The sequence below is a fragment of the Stegodyphus dumicola genome, chromosome 3 (assembly GCF_044657685.1).
Source record: "Stegodyphus dumicola isolate Sdum_Otavi_A_Nest chromosome 3, ASM4465768v1".
NCBI classification, from domain to species: domain Eukaryota; kingdom Metazoa; phylum Arthropoda; class Arachnida; order Araneae; family Eresidae; genus Stegodyphus; species Stegodyphus dumicola.
This window is the reverse complement of record NC_140770.1, coordinates 250,884,307-250,901,713: the sequence shown is the minus strand read 5'-3', so window position 1 is coordinate 250,901,713 and position 17,407 is coordinate 250,884,307. Positions and strand designations below refer to the sequence as shown.

Below are 17,407 nucleotides of genomic sequence, written 5' to 3'. Positions count from 1 at the left end.
TGCCCCCTCCTTTTATTATTTCCTTGTACGAAGTGTAAAGGAAGTATTGTAATCGCAAAAAATTTCAGGTATCATATTCCAATGAAAATATCCATTTTGACTGCCTTCAAATCCATTTGAATGATGTTTTTGCATTACATCTGCATGTAAGGAGAAAATAACGGACTTTTTCCGAACATGGAATTGTAAAGTGGATACAGATGAGATTTTTTCATGACATCTGGACAAAATGTATCTGGACAAATGTTATACATGTATGTACCTTGCATAACTCAAAAATGAATAACCTCAGAATGTTCAAATGCTGTACATAGGACTGCTATAACATGTTGTTGAGCACCTCCCGTTTTGGTTGCAATTGGCTACACCAAAAGTATATAAATATATATATATCCATTCTGTTACCCATCTTGGTTAGCTTAATTTTTTTATTCTTATATATTGGTAAATTATGCATGTTTGCTTTAAAAGGGATTGAATTAGGTTATTCTTATGTTCCAGTTAAGGTTTTTATGCCTTTAGTTTATCTGCATGCAATAGTTGTAGAATTTATCAACAATTTAAAAGTTGTTTAAGTGCTACTAAGCCTAACGAAGCCACCATTTGTTTACACATGAAACTCTTAGCAGAATAGTGAATTCAGTCAGTTTCTGCAACAACTTCAGTGTCTCTTTGCTGAGTGGAACTAAATTAAGCTTTCAATTTTGTGCACCAAAAATTTCATCTTCCTGGCCACTGGCTGAATTACTTGTTCTTGTATAAAAACTTTAATTTTAATCGTAAAAAGATATTTTTTAACTGTATTTGGTATTTTATGTTTTTCTGTATTTTACAATTTTTAAGGAAGATGTTTTGAGTATTTACATATTTTTGCCTTGCCGTACAGTGAGAACTGAATTCATTGAATGAGAATATATCTGAATTGAAACTCGAGGGAATAAGTTTAATGAAATGCAGAAAAAAATATGTATAATTTAATAGGACATGCAAGGAAGTCATGTTGTGTCCATATCAGATTTTTTAGTGGGTATACATTTTTAGGTTGTGGCATTTTATCAGTTGCTTGAGAGGGATTAGGTTTTAACTCATTTGCACTCAACTCATGTCTTGCATAATTCACACACTTAAGTTTTATTTTTTAATTTATCCTTACTGAAATTTAAATCATTGTCTTAGTGCTTTCTGCACAAGACAATGATTGACTCATGACAATGTCGACTCTTTTAGGTCCTAGGTCATGTTCCTTTTCAGTACAAATGCTGTATTGCGATATCAGCTATACACTCATTTCCTTCTAAATCTTCTATTATTTGCTTCAATTTTCTGAACCAAACATATGCAAAATGGTAATGTTTTCAATTTGTGTCTTCCAAAAGATGTACTACTGATTGTACAGTTTACTACTTTTTTCATTAAGCTGGATTTGTTTGAAAGCACTATTAGCATTTAAAAAAGAGACTATTTTTGCTGTTGGCAATCTAGTGATAACTTCATCTGTAGTTAACAATGGATAGTGTTCTCATTTTATCATTTTGTCTAAATTTGTTAGACATCTAAATACTATATTAGATTATTATATCAGGTATGAAAACTGTGATTGTTGAATTTACCCATTAATTGGTTTCCTTACTTTTTTAGCGACATTAAGTTTTCTACTCTTTATAGTTCTTTTTTCACTTTACCTCGTATAGTTACTGGTATTTTCCTTGGAGGATGAATTACTTGAACTGCCTCTTTTTTTAACTGGATTCTATACTTTCCACTAAAAAACAGCCCAATTCTTCAAACACATCTTTGTATTCCTTCAGTAAATCCATGTAGTTATGATAGCATTGTTAGGTTATTGTTTTCAACATATCCTTAGGATTCAAATAGCATTAAGGTATACTCTAAAAGACTAAATGATGTTATTACAAAGGTTTTTGATATATTAGCTTGCTTTACTGGTATTTGGTGATAATCCTTAGCTAAATCTATTGCGGAGAAAATTGATTTATTGTGTAGATTATGGGGGCAATTGTGAATATAAGGTGCAAGGAACATTCCATTACTATAACTGAAGAGATGACACATGCGAAAGGCCTGCCCAAGGGCTTTTAAATAGATAGACAATACCTTGAGAGATATGCAAATTGTTTTTGGACTGCTTGAGGCACAATAGGAGTATGTAGCACTGATGTATTACAAATTTAAATATTTTCATTTTTTAAATGATTTAACCAGTTTCATTTCTGTGTTTGCAATAACCGTTCTTGGTTATTTATATTTTTATTTGGTGGGTTTATGTATTTTTGTGTTTTTACAGTGAGGTATGCTTTTGGACTTAGATCAGATTTTAAAACTGAATTTTAGTTCATGTGGATGATAAAAATAGCAAAATAACATATTGGGTTTTTGGAAAGTGAATGTCAATTTTTGGTAGGTTGTGTAAGAACAGGTCTGAATATATCACATTTGAAAACAAATGACATGCATATATATTATAAAAGACTCAAAATTTTCAAAAACAAAGGCCTAATATTTATTTGTTTACTTTATTAAACATTTTTTTGAATATAAATTGTTTAAGTTGCTTCATTTTCTGTGTTATTATTTTCTCTTCAATTATATATACAGACATAATTTCTTGTTCAGTTATAAAGTTCCATTGTTGAAGTCCTATAGTTGCTGTGTCGAGAATTCTAACTAACTTCTCTTGAAATTTTTTTGTTTTCAATAAACTCCTGTCACTTTCTTCACTATCAGTAGCGGTATTTTCTGGATCTAGAACCATACTACAGATTTTGCCGTCCGTTCATTGATTGATGATTGGAATATTGTCATCGCAATGAAAAATTTTTGTTATATCATCTTCATTTATTACCGCTTCTTCACATTTCTGTGCAAAATCCATTGATTGGAAAATTTCACCCGTGATTTGCAATATCCAAAAGCCTTCAAATTCATGGCTATCACTTTCATCATCCTTACCATGAAATACTGTAGTTGGCCATAAATTATGCCAAGCAAATATCTGGAAACACATCTCCCACGCTCTTGTGATGCTCCACATGGTCATATTTTATGCTGAATTATTTTTTAAATTCTTGAGTAGTGTTGCCATTATCCAGAAATTTAACATAGATTTTAAAAAATACTACTTTTATTTGTATTTCAGTCTGCACACTATTCTGATATCCATAGGCTGAATGATGGACATACGGTTTGGAGGAGATAATAACATGGGTACATTATCTTTCATTTTAAGTGAAATATTAGCCAAAAGTTTATCTACATTCAGGAAAATTTTTGTGTCATCAGGTAAACCAACCGAATTCAAATGTTGCTAAGCCTTGGGTATGAAATGATTTTCAAACCAATCATTCATTAAGGCTTATGTCATCCATGCTCTTTTGTTTACACGTTATGTAATAGGGAAAATCTTTACTCCTTTAAATGCTCGAGGTCATGATTTTTTACGATTATGAAAAGTTTACACTTGTGCGTTCCTGTAGCATTTGCGCATGCTAAAATTGTTAGTCTCGCTTTGGAATCTTTCACATCAGTTGAAGATTTTTCTGTAGAGGCCACCTAGGTATTTTGCAGCACATATTCCTGAAAAGCTAGTTTCATCAGCTCTGAAAATTTTTTCTAGAGATAACTTTTCACTATTAACTAGTTCGTCTGCAAATAGTTCAGCACCTCCAGTATCAGCTGAAGTTTTTCACCTGAAATTTTTAATTCCCTTATACGATGGCGATGGCGATTTTTAAATTTGGTTAACCAACCTTTCGAATATGTGCACTCAGTTTTTAAGTTCATTTCTTCATGAAATGTTTTGGTTTAAGCCATTGGAATCGGACCCCCATCAATGGCACACCCTCGCTGCATCTCTGTCTGATCATTCAATCATCACTTTTTGATTATTGTCACTTTTAGCATAGCGAATAATTTTTCTGTTATTCATTGCTGCTGTAATTATAACAGCCAGCAAAAAATAATAAGCTAAATCAAATCAGAAAGTTAAGGAACAGCGCAACCTGCTATATTATCTGAAATTATTTGGAATCAATAAAGTATAGTTTTAGCCCAGCTTAAGAGTGTTCATTATACATTATTGGTTATGTAGACATAATTTTCTGTTAAATTTTGTCTTCTATCACGCAATGAGATGATTAAGCCTGAATTGTATTAATTTATATATTTATTATACTTACCTGTAATTCTTACACATGCTTAAGGCTTATCTGAATCCTGAATAAATAAATTCCCATATACACTTCAGCTTACTGATGGCTGACACTAAATATTTTGCTGCCTGATAGTCTCTGCGGGTCCTAAATTATGCTACCGAGTGCCCCCTAAAGTTCAAAACTTTGTCTGCCTTTTAGTTTTGTATCTTAGTGCTTTCTTAAATTCCCTAAAAATCTTTCCCTAAAAATTGCTTAAATTCCCTAATTGCTAAAATTCCTTAAATTGCTTTCCCTAAAAAAAGTTTTAACATCCCTTAATTTTGTCTTCCCTAAATTCTGCTGCCCGATGCATCTATATGAGCTTTGGCTCTGGTTCTGAGTTTATGTGAGTAAAAAATCATTTTTTCTTAATTCAAATAGGAGCACTAAATGTAATCTTTTGGCTTGTGAGTATCATTAACAAAATCTTTTTTTAACTTATGGAAAGAAATTTTTGTTAAATTTTTTTCTTGTCAAAATTTAGTGCATTTAATTTAAGTCCATAAACATCGCCAAGCATAATATTAGCATAAAAGGTTTCCATACTCTTTGTTATTCAATTACTAATATAAAAAATTATTTAGGCATTGCAGCATGAGTCATTACTCAAGTTCTTATGTGTTCATAAATATGCAGTGATGAAAGCAAAATATAATAAATAATAATTCACCAGGTTGGTATCAGGGATTAAAATATTAGTAAAATCAATGATGTTTCTATTTGGAATGTTTCGGTTTGAAATGTATGCCAAGCAGATATGCAGCCAATTTATTGATCACACAAATTTATGCTAAAATGATTGTTTCTTCAATAATGAGGTATTTTATTTAGTGCCGAAGTGAAATTAAGGATTTGGATTCTCCGCATATTTTCTTACGGGGAGGGGGGGGATCAAATGCACATGTGTAAAGCATTTAAAAATTTTTTTGTTGGTGGCTTTAAGGTCCAGATTTTAGATCATTCCAGATATTGGATGTCCAGATCTTGGACTTCGTACTGTAATATTGAATGCAAAATATCCTGGGGAAAGTGGAATGAACCACTTTTAGCCCCTCCAAAAGCTGACCTTCATCTAAAGAAGGTCATGCTCTGTGTCTGGTGGGATTGAAATAGTATCCTGTATTATGAGTGGTGATGGGCAATTTCGGTACATTCTTGTACCCGGTAGGAGAGTAAGGGGTACAGACAAGTACCCGGTACAAAATACCCGTTACTCAAGTAACCGTTACTTTGAAAAGTATCGAAAACCGATTTCAAGTACCGAGTACCCAAGTAACGATTTGGAGTACCGAAGTAACAAAATACCGGAGTAACGGTTTGCTGTACCGGAGTACCCTAGTAACGATTTACTGTACCGGAGTACCCAGGTAACGATTTGGAGTACCAAAGTACCCTAGTAACGATTTGGAGTACCGAGATACGCAGCTAACGATTTTGAGCACTGAAGGAACTCAAATAGGAGAGTATTGTTGCTAATTAGGCAAATTAAAGACAACTGAATAAAAGCTTAAAAAAATCGTGAATAGGAAGGTTTCATCCAGACCATGCACGGGCTTGGTTGGAATGCTGTACCCTATCCACCATATTTACCAGACCTTGTACTCTGATAGTCACCTATTTTGATTGTTACAAAATTCTTAAACTTTAACTCTTTGGTTGAAATTAAAAAAAATCATGTAGAAAATTTTTTTTGGTGAAAAACCTCAGATATTCTGGAAGGGTGGAATTTTCAAGTTGCCTGAAAGATGGATTTCAATTTTCCTTCAAAATTGGCATGACTTTTCAGATAATCCAATAATTATTTAGAAAGAATAGAAAAAAAATAAATTAAGAAATTGTATTACAAAACTAAGTTAAGTTAATACATTATTTTAAAAATAATCTAACCAAACAAAGCATTTTTTGCTATTTATTGCATATGGTAACTTATTTCATAAATTTGAATGGATAAGTTTAAAAGAAGAGAAAATTTGCTCTCACCCTGCTATAATTTTTCTTTATCTGCATTACATGTGAAATAAATAAAATTCCCTTTTACCGTACACTATTAGTATACTGAAAATGGCATGAGATTTTTTTTTTAAATTGTTCATTTTCAGGGTTAGTATGTTTCTTTCATGGTAAAAAAAATTGACTTGTTTTACTTATTAATATTTTTAGATTTTATTCATACACTACAGGGCTCTATATTTAATCAATTTAAACGGTTTCATTATATGGAATTTTGAAGGAAAATTATTTAATTATTCTGCATTTTGTTTAAAAAATAATAAAACATTTATTTTCAAATAAGTTATATTGTTACTTGTACATTTTTGCGTTTTAATAGCTCTATAGCTGCATCAATGTTGATTTCTTCCCTTTTCTTCCACTTCTTACCAGTTTCTTCACTTTCCTGGAAGAAGTATTTTACTATCTGTCGTGGGTTCTATTAAACTTAGCTAGCTCACTTAATAGCTTAGCTTAATTAAGATGCTTCATAGAGTCTATGCATAAATTTTCACCACAACAATTTCTAAAGTCTTATAATACAGAAATCAGTTCAAATTTATCCTACTTCACTACTCATGAGGGTTAAATTAAAACTATACAACATAAAACTACCAGTCTTCTTGAACTGGCTGGAACACAAGCTTTGTTAAAGTTGTTCTAATTTCAAACAGTATAATTTATTATATCAAAGGCTAGAAGATTTACATGAAACCATAGATTCAAACTTCTTACGAACTCAAGTCTACCTTTGTACTGTTCTATTTAATTTGAGACCAATACTGGAATTCCCAAGAGAAAACAATTTTCTGTGCAATGTAGAGTTTGCAGAAATACCAAAAATTCCCACATACAGATATGTGCAGATCTACCAACTTTGTAGTAAAATTGCTTGCTGTTCAAATCTACATAAATTCTGGAATTACCAAATCTCTTGGTGAAATGAGGTAAATAGGAAAAATGAATAAATGAACATTTGGTTAATGGAGCTTAAACATATATGCCATAGTATGTTTCTTCAGAAAAAAGTCAATTCTTGCGTCAAGAGATGCTACTTTTTGTATCAAATATAGTTACAAACATGCTTTTTAATTCTAATGCAGAAAGTACTTCTTTATCTATAGAATATAGCTTTTTCTCCCCACATTGGCAGCTTAGTACAACTTTTCTTATAGTATCCATTTTATTCCCAGAGAATGTAACTATCTTTTAATTTCAATATATTCAACTTCTGTATCAGAACATTCAGTATTTTCACTCTGCTTTTAGAAATAACACTGCATGTTGCTCACGTATCTAACTACAAATTAAGTTCATTTTTATGTATATTAACATCGATAGGTCATTTCTCCTTTTTGTTATCTAAACTAACCTACATAATTGTCAATGTTCCTAGATAGAATTATCTAATTCTAATTCCTCAAAGCCATGAATTAGTAATTAATTTAATTTATTTCTGCTTTTTTTTATTCATTTATATTAATAGTTAGATTTTTTTAATTTTATAACTTTTACAATAATTTGCAAAATGATTTGACTTTTTACATTTATAACAGAATTTTTTACTTAATTTCTTTTCCACTGTACTTACAACGGTATCTTCATTTTTAATTTTTATTTGATGTGCACTTATTTCTGCAAATTTACCTATACAAAAATTTTCAGTACTTTTCCATTTTACCATTGCAAGCCTCAATACACAGACTTTATTAGTGATAACCCACAGTATACACGTAAAAAAATTGTTAATAAATGTTAGTTCCAACAATTTTTTACTTTGAAGGCATAAACATTTTAGTATCATTTAAATTTTTTTTCAAATGGGTCTTTCATTTCCTGTCTCCATATAAATTAACACATTATTGCGAGATAACTTTCCAGATGTCATTCCTCTGTGTTTCTTATTTCGCCATTTGACTCTACCTCACAAAGTTTCTATTTTTTGCGTCTACATGTCAGTTTCCGAATTGACAAAATTGTATTTATGTTTCACTTTGAAATGTACGAAATTTCCCTTTTTCAGTTTTTTAGTGTAGTATAATTTCCACGAATTAGAATATTTATAGTTCCTTTTTCAATATTTTCCTTAATTGTTTCTAATGGATCAGTTTGGCACCTTCACAAAGAAACATTTGTTTGTTTCACTGCAAACTCTACCAAACATCCACCATTGTAGTAGAATCTGTTCCACATTTAAGTAAAGATTACACACAAACTTCACTTATGTAGTTATTCCAGTTCATAACTGTTTCGTGACTGATTTCCAACTGCTTTTCAGAACGCATAACTGAAATCAATTGTTTGTTCCAACCATAAATAAACCCCACACACTTCAGGAAACTCAATTTCGATGACTCAAACCATGTGCCTTTCCAGATATTTCTTTTACTGTGACAAGTTGAAAGGTTGCAGCGCTATTGAATTTAGTCTCTGAAATACAATTTCATTTCATTGTTATTATCACAAGTAGCAATTTTAGGCAAAATGCCTTTCACTTGAAAGAATGAGAGATTCTTCCTCTGGTTCTAGGCAAATCCCATTGGTTTTTTTATCCAGTTTTCATTGGGTTTTTTATCCATATTTGACATACTAGGGAAAAGATGTGCTAATAAGAAATGGCCACGACTTGATTTGAACATGTGGTAAAAAGTTACTAGTGGAGATATTTCGTTTGGTGTTGGTTGTATCGTTTTTGGCAACTTTATCGCCTGCGCCGGTGAAATAGGAAAGTAAGGCTTTTTCTAATGTTAAATCTGTCTTATGCTATAATCTTGCTCTCACTGTATTTTTTCTAACACTGTTAAGCAATTTTGTAATTTATTAAATTCTCTTCTTTATGTAGACAAAGTCACAATCTAGTTTTGTTTTGAAAGTCACTTACTTAATCATCTGTGGTTTCTGATGTTGTTTGATAAAGAAGAAATATCTTTCATATGTAATATATTTCTGAGGTATATAATATTCCATAAGTTTTATCATAATTTTGCTTAATTTAAGGTTTTTTACCATTTTCTACGTGGAATGTAATATGTATTTAAAGGTTGTGAATTCCTATTATATGAAGAAAAGTATTAATTCTTATCTTTTCTTCTTTATTATGTAAGCCACTTGCTACTTCATAAATTTCAAATACATCGTTTCTGGTTAAAGGCAAGATTTCCATCCAATTTCATTCGCTGTGGTGATTTTAAACTTTCTACTTAAAAAAAATAAACTCTCTTGACACCATGTAAAACAGAGAGTGTTCAACTATAATTATAATAACTTATTTATTTATACACTCCTCAAAAGTGAAATTGCAACACCAAGAAAGAATGTTTGTAGCATCGTCTAAATTGCAGGATCGAGAGTTGTGAGATGAATGTGCAAATGATTCAAAAACAGACACATAAAATTATAATAAACCAATTTATTCAGTATCTAATGTGCCCACCTCGAGCAATGATACAGGTCACAATCCGGCGAGGCATGCTATCAATGAGTTTATTGATGGTTGCCTAAAGCAGCCTTTGCCCAGCCACATTCATTGATGCATGCAGGTCTTCCAGGGTTTGCGGCTATGGTCCTCGGTTAATGTTATGTCCAATAACATCCCACAGGTGTTCAATGGGATTCAGATCTGGAGAGGCTGCTGGCCAGAATACAATGTCAAATCCATTCAGGCTGTTAAAAGTATGCCGTGCGACATGCGGTTTGGCATTGTCTTGCTGTAATACCGTGTTGGGTGCACTCTACAAATAGAGCAGAACAACAGGCTCCACAACTTGTGTGATGTAGCGGAACTCTGTCAAGCTGCCGTTAATGTGTACCAGGGGCATCTTGTGATCAAACATTATACCACCCCCAAACTATAATGCCCGGTGCAGGACTGGTGTGATGTTCGGCGGAATGGGCTGTTTCATAGCGTTCTCCAGGTTGCCGCCATATCTGTCCACGGCCATCATTCCTCCACAGATAGAAATGAGATTCATCCATGAACAAAACCTAATGCCATTTGATGGTCCACACAGTATGATGCTGACACTACACCAGGCGTCTAGTCTTTTGTTCAGCAGTCAATGGTACCCATAAACGTAAGTGTACTTCATGCAATCTATTCAATAGATTTGGTGGACACAGATCCACCTGCTCCTGGAGTCAACTGGCTTTGGATATCATGTGACGTAGAGAAAGGGTCTCCGATAGTTGACCGCCGAATAAGCTAGTCTGTGCTCTCTGACATGCACCTTTATGCACCACTTCTTGTATGATGAGCATGTATGACTTCCTGAAATCTATCATGTAACACAGCATTGGATGGTATTCACATTGTACCCAACACGAGTGGCTATTGTGTGCAGCCACAAACCAAGTTCATGGAGTTTGATAACACGGTCACGCTCCCTGATCGTAACTGATGGTATTGAGCCAATTGAGCTCACCCGAAGTCTCGGAGGCATTTTCTATGCTTCTTCTAGCGTCTCCAATGCTCCATAAAGCCTAAGGTGCTGTTTAGGAGAAGGGAAAGTGGCTGACCTTTATAGCCCGCATATGTGTACCATATGATTCAATGCGTGTGCAACTTTTATCATTTGCATATCCACCTCACAACTCCTGCAATTTGCATGACGCTACGTGCATTCTTTCTTGGTGTTGCAATTTCATTTTTGAGGAGTGTATATGCAGAATTCTAAAGCATGGTACAGAACTGCTTACCTGATGTTGTAACATATCACCAATTGGTTGCTATTCACAAGTTTCAAATTCTAAGTGTTACATTCTGGCTAGCTGGAGTTCTGCTTAATTCAATCCTATCCAAACTTTAAAGATACTTTTTTTTTTTTTTATTTCAGAAAATTTTATATCAGTTTCCAGATAAAATTCATTTTACAATATTGATTATTTAAACACCATTTTCAAAACTGCATTATCATGGTTTGCCGTTTATGGATGCTAATTAGAAACTTTAACCTAGGCTTAAAGAGAAAATTTACCAAACATTGGTTATGTGACAAAAGCAATAAAACACTTGAAGTTTTGTCTTATTTTTTTTTTTTTTAGCCTAGAGATGAAACAGATTAATTGCATTTTTGTTTTTATGGCTTTCTTAGAAATTTGAACCTCTATCACCTAAAAAGGTTTTCATGAAAAAAACCTCTGTGCTTAAGTGCATAGCCTTTACATGCTTGCCTTAATTAAATTAATTTCATTTATACATCTAGAGATGCAGCTTTAACCATAATAATTTTTAGGATATTGAGGCATTATTGGATGGTAAGATTAAACTACTTCTGTTACTAATGTATTGCAAGTTACAGAATCAAAATAATATATAATGAACTATCAATTAAAAACAGCAAGTAAAGAATTAAAAGTTGGGTATTTATTTAATTCTGTTTATTATGTGTAAACTAACAAACTTTTTTCATTAGTTGTAGCTAAGTAAATGGTGTTCTGGTAACTGTACTCATTATTTACATTTGGAAACCACAGAATATAACTTAGGATCACAAAAATAATTTTTTTTAAATTATTTTATTTGTTCTGTTTTTATATATTTTCAGTTTTTAAAAATTTGTAATATTATTTTCAGAACAAAAGAATAGATGATCTTAACCAAACAATAGATTCACAGAGAAAGGTTGTATTAGGTCTTCAGCTGGATAATGAAAATTTAAGTCTTCAGCTGAATGAAGAGATGCAACAAAGAAGTCTAGTCATGGAAAAGTAACTTCTTTTTATATTTTCAAAGTCCATGAATTCTTTTCCGTAGTAAATCCTTTTTGTATCATGCTATATAACTGTATTTTTCTTGCTTCATTTCTCAGGTTCCTTTCTGCTAAGGAATTTTATTCTGGTTTGAAAAGACATTCTAATATTTTAAGGGAACATTTTGAACGTCGTAAGTAATTTTTGATTGAATTATAGTGTTATTATCTTCATACCTTATATTATTTAAGCTTATTTTATAAATTATTATAGGTGATAAAATAGAAGAAATATTTAAAACTGCAGATTCACAGAGGTTGCAAATGATTGAGGTAAAATTGTATTAGTAATTTCTCTTGTTTTTAAATAATATTCTAATTAGAAGTCCAAATAAAAATATTTCAGATATATTATGTTTTAATTATTTCCATAATATAGTCATTAATTCATTTATTACAGGATATTAGGAATAAATACAGTGACCTCTGCATGGAGCAGTCTGAGAAAATAAGTTATTTACATAATTCTTGTAAGTTTTGCTATGTAATAACAAAAAATATTATAATTATATGCAAGGAATACTATTTGCATATATAGGGTTGTAGCAATAACTATATATAGGGATGTAGCAATAACTATGTATAGCAATAATAATAATGTGTAGCAAATAATAAAATAATTACAATTTATCATGCAGGTCTCTCCCACTATATAAATCCTAGTTTATGAAATTTTCCCTTTTACAAAAAAACCTACATTAAAGCTTTTCCGCTTTATGAAAGAAATATGAAAAAGAATTTATTTTTGTGAGTAAAAATGAAATTTAAAAATTACTTTCCGTATCTTTTTCATGCAATGATTAAAGAAAAGTATGATTCTAATTATGAAAGAGCACACAAATTTAGCATAGCTCTGTAATATTTCTTGTTGCCTACAGAATATTAGAAGATAAAAAAAAATATGACAAATTTTTAGAGTGATATTTAAACAGACACACATACTGTTGTATTTTTAAAGCCTTTCATATTTACTATGGTAAATGACAAATCTTAAGTTTAAGCATTAAGAGAGAGAAGCTGCATATTTTGAGACGTGGAGTTACAAATGATGGTCTATCACTATTTAAATATCTGAAAACTCAAAACACTTATCATCATTGCATCAACTTCTCTTAAACTTGTTCATTATTTTTCTAGCTTTGGAGGTTAAACTGCCTTATACGGTCAAAAGTCGTTAATCCGGACTCATCAGGATTTCGGCGATTTCGGATTATCGATTTTTCCGGATTATAGATCATCAGTTTAAATCTGGTAAAATGGCATGCAGAAATTATAAAATTAAAAATATGAAACCTTAATTTACAAAATAAAGAACAATTATGATCTAAAGGGTATCAAAATTTACAAAAAAAGAAAAAAAGCTTAATATTTATTTGTTTATTTTATTAAACATTTCTTTCAATGTAAGTTGTTTAAGTTGCTACATTTTTTATGTGATAATACATTCTCTTTAATTCCATAAACGGACATAATTTCTTGTTCAGTTACAAAGTTCCGCTGTTCAAGTCCTATAATTGCTGTGTCGAGAATACTGACTAATTTGTCAATCGAAATTTTTTCGTTTTCAATAACCTCTGTCACTTTCTTCACTATCGGAAGCGAATTATAATGATGAGGAATTTGATTTAAATCATATCAAAGACGGTGTACATTGAGATGAAATACTACATTTAGTAAGCAATTATAAGCCAAATAAAATAAAAACATCTGCCCTGAAGATAAGGATAGTGCTGACAGATCAACTTCCAATTCATTGCGTGCCGCGGCGTTCCCCCCCTCCCCCCACACCGCAGAGCAGCGTGAAATTGATAAACAGATTTCGGAATGGTTAGAATAACAAAAGATATGCCTTTATCCATTTTTTTGCAGCAATTCTACTTTTTGTTTAATGGTCTTCGAAACATACTTTTGCTTTTTAGATCCTTTACATATTAGTAAATATATATCAGAAATTCTATTTGACATAATCGAAAGTTCAGGCTTACTTTTATAAAATTGCTCTAACAGTCTGCGAAAAATAATAAGCGGCATCCAATTCGAAGATTAAGGAACAACGCAATCTGCAACATTAACTGAAATAGATAATTAGATAATTTTAGCTTAGCTTATCCCATCCGTTATACATTAAACATGCATTCGTAAACGTATTTTGCGCACGCGCACACGCAAATTCGCAGCCGTAAAGGTCTTACGCGCATGCGTCAACGTGGCGCATGCGCAGAAAGTTTGTAGCTTTGAGGTCCGGATTATAGATCATTCTGGATTATGGGTGTCTGAATTAATGACTTTTGACTGTATTAGTTGTTTTCATATATTTGAATTCTGTATTAAACTATAAATATATTATTCTAAATCTTAATGTTATTTTACAGTTTTTTACTTCCTTGTACGAAGTAAAAAGGAAGTATTGTAATCGCGAAAAGTTTCAGGCAGCATATTTCAACGAAAATATCCATTTTGACCGCTATTGAATGCAATTTAATGATGTTTTTGCGTGATATCTGTATGTAAGGACCGAATAAAATACTCTTTTCCTTCCCCCCCCCAAAAAAAAAACTATAAAACTGCTTTAAAATTAATTCTGAAGAGAATTTTTCGTGGCGTCTGTATGAATGTACGTACGTATCTCGCATAACTCAAAAATGAGTAGCCTCAGAACGTTGAAATTTTGTATATAGGACTGCTATAACATGTAGATGTGCACCTCATATTTTGGTTGCAATCGGCCGCATCAAACGCATATAAATATATTTATATATATATCCACTCTGTTACACGGCTCAGTAATCTCAGTTTCTTTACTCTTATATGTTGGTAAATTGTACATTTTTTGCTTTAAAAATGATTGAATTATGTTGTTTTTATCTTCCAGTTAAGGATTTTATGCCTTTAGTAAATCTGTGTGCAATATTTTTAAAATTATCAGCAATTTTAAAGTTGTTTAATTGCCGCTAAGCCTTTTTTAATGGTGGCCATTGATGTTTACATTTGAAACAGGAGACTAGTGGATTTGTTGCCAATCTAGAGAAACTTAGCTTCGCAACAACAAAGATAACGCATTCATTTATTATTGCCAATTAAATCATGCTTAATTCTTTCTGGAATTTTTTCGAGGAAATAAGTGTTTGAAATTTACTTGGTAATTTTTGATACAGATATTTTGAGTTTTTATGTATTTTTGCCTTCTCGTGAAATGAAAACTGAATTAGTTAAATGAGAAATACTCAATCGTCTGTGAAAAACTGTTTCTTTTTTTTTGTTTTGTTTGCTTAATTTCTTTTATACATCATTCTAGCTTTATTATAATATAGTATTTGAATAGAACATGTGGCAACGATTAGATAATTCTTTTCTTTAAATGATATAAATTTTGTGCATTATGATTTATAATATGAACGAAATATATAAGTTAACTGTTATATAATTATTGGATTATATAACAGTTAACTTAGTTTCCGTTATATAATTATTATATAAGTTAACTGTTATATAATTATTAATACTGTTAAGTGAATCTAGCGCCAGAGTGTCACTATGGTAAACAAATACTAGAGTGAATTTTAAAGAATGCATTGATTCTATTGTGGTTTATGCGCTGTCAGCGAAGTAGATTTAATTCAATCCAATAAGTTTAAATGATATGCAAGAAAAAATGCGCATAATTTAATATTCCAAAACAAGGAAGTCATGTGGTGTACACATCAGATTTTTTATTTTTGGATGCCTAGGAATGTCTTTTTCTATATAAATTAATTTTAAGTGTTCTTTGCTTTCTGTGAGTTTGGTTTATAAAAGACTTCATAGTAATGCTGCTATATAATACAGCATTGAAAATTTTGTATCAATAACAGGTTATTTTTGTTTAATAACTGTGTAGGGTTTTTATTTATTTTAACTAACATTTATTTTAAGTTTAAACTATCTTTCTTGTCAAGCCTTACTTTCCCCTGGAACTGCCAATGCCAGAATATGTAAATTTTAGTAGAACGCGCAAGGATTCAAATTATCAGCGGAAGTAGTATGATTTAAATAGAGAGGAAACAAGTTCGGTGTGTGATATCCTTACTGCACGAGCGCGGAGGTAGTTAGCGAGAATTGAAGAACCCCGTGTTGCGGCCTATGTGCTTGGCGGGAAGTAGTGGTAATCGTTCCAGTGAGCTTCAAGTCTGCTGAATTAGCAGCGGTATTGTAAAACGCGGTGAGTTAGTTATTTTAGAGAGCCTTGTAGTTAGAATCTTGTCTTTACTTTCTTTTCAGGTTATTATTTTTATTTTGACTGCCAAGTTGGCACAGTCTGTGAGCGTCAAGAGCACACAATTGTAATTTTATTACGTTGAATAAAAAGGGACTTAAACCCTTCACAAGGCTCTATCTTTTATACAAGTTTTCACAGTCACCTCTTGGTTGCGTGCAAGTTGGAGGCGCGCAACGTTACAACTGCATTTGCGAATAATGCACATTTGTTTAACAAAGACATCTTATTTATCACATTATGCAAGGCAAGCATTTGTATGTTTATCTTTCCTTTGAATCGCAAAATAGCATGTGAATTCCAAATGAAAGAATTTACCTGCTTACTGTTTTGTTCTTTCAATTCCTTTTAGCCAGCTGATATTTTGACATCTAATATTTGAATTTTTAGATCTATTGCAGAACAACACCAAGCAGTTTTCTTCAGAAGAAACATAGTGGCCTATTGGAACCATTAAATTAAATGTTTTGTGCTTTTTTTGTGTCTTATTATTGAAAACAACATTCTGGTTGTCAAAGTAAATGTTGTCAAAAGTTCTAAAGCAAGTCATTCTATTTTGGTCTTTGCTCATTAAAATAACTAACTCAAAAGATTATATTTCTTTTGTTTATAAAATTTTACCTTAATCAAAATAAACTGATGATGAAAGTGTATTTCTGTGCTGGAAGTATGAAGTTGGCATAAATATCTTTTCAGAGAAAACTGTTGGTGTATATTGTCTGTTTTTTAAAGAAAGAAAGTTTAAATATATAATTCTTATAATGTAAGCTGGAAGCTTTCAGTTGTCTTTTTTTAGATATGCCACTTTAAATTCTTAGTTATTGTTACTTACCTACTAATCATTCATTTCACATTAAATTGTCTCATTTAAAATGCTGGGAAGCTACCCAGAGAGGCAGCAGAAAAAAAAAAGGTCTGAATCTGTATCTTTCTGCCTTCAGTAAAAGTTCAGCAGCATGCAAACTTTTATTGGAGCAGACAAAGAAGAAAAACAAATTTTTATACAAAGTGTCAAGATAGCAAAAATTTTTAATGCATTTAAAGAAAAGCTCTTTAATTATAAATTTAATAAATATGAAATTTTTATTAGATTTTTGAGGCAAAATTTTGTTTAAAGAATGCCAGTTAAGTACTTCCTAAAAAATTTAAGGAAATGGGTCTACAAATGGTTATAATATTTCAAGTTGTAAGTAATTGATGTATGAAAT

At 31.5% G+C, this 17,407-nt stretch overlaps 1 protein-coding gene across 11 annotated transcripts in view; it reads left to right on the top strand.

Annotated features, from left to right (window-relative positions):
* LOC118191969 (uncharacterized) overlaps positions 1-17,407 on the top strand; it is a 205,433-nt gene that overhangs the window by 36,460 nt on the left and 151,566 nt on the right. For all 11 annotated transcript variants that reach the window (XR_015040438.1, XM_085814032.1, XM_085814029.1 and 8 more), the window contains 4 exons: positions 11,773-11,906; positions 12,008-12,081; positions 12,162-12,220; positions 12,348-12,417. Coding sequence is in view for 10 of the 11 variants with exons in the window: in XM_085814032.1 (XP_085670158.1) it covers positions 11,773-11,906; positions 12,008-12,081; positions 12,162-12,220; positions 12,348-12,417 (337 nt within the window). In the remaining variant the exon portion in view is untranslated. The remainder of the gene's footprint in view (positions 1-11,772; positions 11,907-12,007; positions 12,082-12,161; positions 12,221-12,347; positions 12,418-17,407) is intronic.